The sequence below is a fragment of the Anomaloglossus baeobatrachus genome, chromosome 4, assembly GCF_048569485.1.
Source record: "Anomaloglossus baeobatrachus isolate aAnoBae1 chromosome 4, aAnoBae1.hap1, whole genome shotgun sequence".
Classification (NCBI taxonomy): domain Eukaryota; kingdom Metazoa; phylum Chordata; class Amphibia; order Anura; family Aromobatidae; genus Anomaloglossus; species Anomaloglossus baeobatrachus.
The window spans coordinates 482,510,058-482,512,557 of NC_134356.1; the positions used below are offsets into that span (position 1 = coordinate 482,510,058).

At 41.2% G+C, this 2,500-nt stretch overlaps 1 protein-coding gene across 1 annotated transcript in view; it reads left to right on the top strand.

The window, feature by feature from the left end:
- NEDD4 (NEDD4 E3 ubiquitin protein ligase) overlaps positions 1-2,500 on the top strand; it is a 143,597-nt gene that overhangs the window by 71,579 nt on the left and 69,518 nt on the right. The window contains exon 3 of the mRNA XM_075345749.1: positions 370-536. Within this exon, the coding sequence (XP_075201864.1) occupies positions 370-536 (167 nt within the window). The remainder of the gene's footprint in view (positions 1-369; positions 537-2,500) is intronic.

The following is a 2,500-nucleotide window of genomic DNA, read 5'->3' on the forward strand; positions in this document are numbered from 1 at the left end:
CGTTACATGGGTCGCTGTGGAGATCTGCCTGTTTTGACAGCTCCCCAGCGACCATGTAGCGACGATCCAGCGATCCCTGCCAGGTCAGATCGCTGGGTGGGATCGCTGGAGCGTCGCTTAGTGTGACGGGTACCTTAAAGGAGACCCTTTTGGGCTTTAATCTGCCCCTTAGAAGTATATTGATAATGTGTCCTCGTATGTCTGAAAACCATTTTTTGTTCTTTTGTTCCCCTCGGACTTTACAACCAACTGCTTTTCATGTTTATCTTGCATATTTTCCTATTGCTACCATGAAATGAATTCAGATATACATCCATTTCTACTTTTGACTAATTGGTCATACTGGTATCACTTTTATTTTTTATTTAGCCTGGCTGGGTTATATTGGACCAACCAGATCCTTCTTATCAACTAGCACAGCAGGAAATTATCTCTCCACTACCTCCAGGGTGGGAAGAGAAACAGGATATTCTAGGCAGAACCTACTACATCAGCCATCAGTTTAAAAGAACGCAGTGGCAGAGGCCTACCACACAGTAAGTGACCTGAAAATACAAAGTTTCAATTGTATGTAATGATCTACAATAGTTCAATGAATTGAAGCCCATTCTGTTACATTACAATTTTCTACAAAAAAAAAAAAATGTTTGTAAAAGTTGCTACTAAATGTGCTACACTATGGTTATAGAGCTGCCAGAGGTCCCCGTATGGGAGCATAAAATAGGCTGCTTCATTGCTCCTTGCATTGTAAAAGATGGCATAGCACTGACGATGGTTCATTCATTGTACTCTACAGCATGTTTTTACTTGCTAAAAACTATTCTCAAATTAAAGATGTCACATCAAAATTTGTATTTCCTAATCCATCTTAAAAATGAAGATAATTATTAAGTGCATTAAAACACCTATCCGTCTTCTTCTGTTTTGAGCATCGCTCTTCTCCTACGTGACCGCGCACACAGTGACTTATGTGGGGCAGAGGGGTTTCAATTAATGTAAACCTATGGAGACTAAGAGAGAATCCATATACTTGCATTGGGGAAACAAATGGCAGTTCACACACAAACTGCGGTGTGAGCCGGGTAGTCTGTTTTCAAGTCACGTGGGCCAGAAGAGGGCCCTAGCAGCGCTGGAAACTGGGGACGATAGCAGTCAGTATGTATTGTATTGCATTTGCCACCAGCATATTCTTAATAAGGAAGAAATACAAATTTTGATGGGACATGTTTAACAAGTTGTCGGTTTGCCAGGCTTGCATAATCATATCTGTAACAGAAAAATGGAAGGACAGCACAAATTCCTTATCGATAAAGTTTTTCTTATTCTTTATTGAAGTATTAAAAGCAAAAAAGATTGTGCTCTTAACGCGTTTCGGACTTAAAATTAAAATAAAAACTAAGTCAGTCCTTAGTCATAACTTAGTTTGTTTTTATTTAAAGTCCGAAACGCGTTAAGAGCACCCATGCTTTAATGTATGTTTCCAATCTTCAGTCTCCCTTTGTTTTTGCTTTTAATAATTCAATAAAGAATAAGGAAAACTTTTTATCGATAAGGAATTTGTGCTGGATCCTTTCCTTCCATTTTTCTGTTGCTTATCCTATGCTGGCGTGGACCTACCAGCGGACCCTTGCACCCTAAGGATTTGAGCAGTTTGGCTGGCAGGTGAGCTGAATATTTTTTTTCCTTCTATGCATAATCAGATCTGTCATGCCATTCTGTGCAGCCCCCACCAGTGTCATAAGACAAGATGGTAATGGTTGCCTCTGACACAAATGGTAGACACTGTATGGAAGAGGTATTTGTTATGCAGTGTCTGACACTGTTATGAAGGAACGTTTAATCCAAGAGTACTACCTACTATGGTTCCAGCGAATGAAAGCACATATCAGTATAAGGCCCCTTTCGCATTTTTTCAGTGGCTCTGTCGGGGCATACGTCCGAAATCCCGTCCCTTCCCCGACAAAGCGTGTTTCGGACATATGCGCCAACAGGGCCATTGAGTATAATGAAGCAGACAGGAGAAGCGTATGCTTTGTCTTGCACCATTTTCAGGTGTATACGCTTTTTGTAGGCGGACACCAGAACGTAGTCTGCTACGTCTGAGCATCCGCCTGTGGAAAGCGTATACACCTGAAAATGATGCAAGACAGAACATACGCTGCTCTGTCTGCTCCATTATACTCATTTTTTTATTATTATTACACTCAATATTATTATGGCCCTGTCAGCGCATACGTCCAAAACATGTTTTGTGGGGGGAGTAGGGATTTGGGGACGTATGCCCCGACGGAGCCAGTGAAACGCAATGTGAAAGGGGCCTAACACAGCGCAAAAACGGAGTTGCTCCATTCACAATAAATTGTGGCGAGATGTACGGCAGACTTTTTACTATATTAATGCTTAGTGTCGGTCACACAATGTGGTGTAATGTGTAGTCACCCGCTATTTGTTAGGTTACCTCAATATTAGTAATGAAAGAAACTTGCAAGTCTTTTGGGAT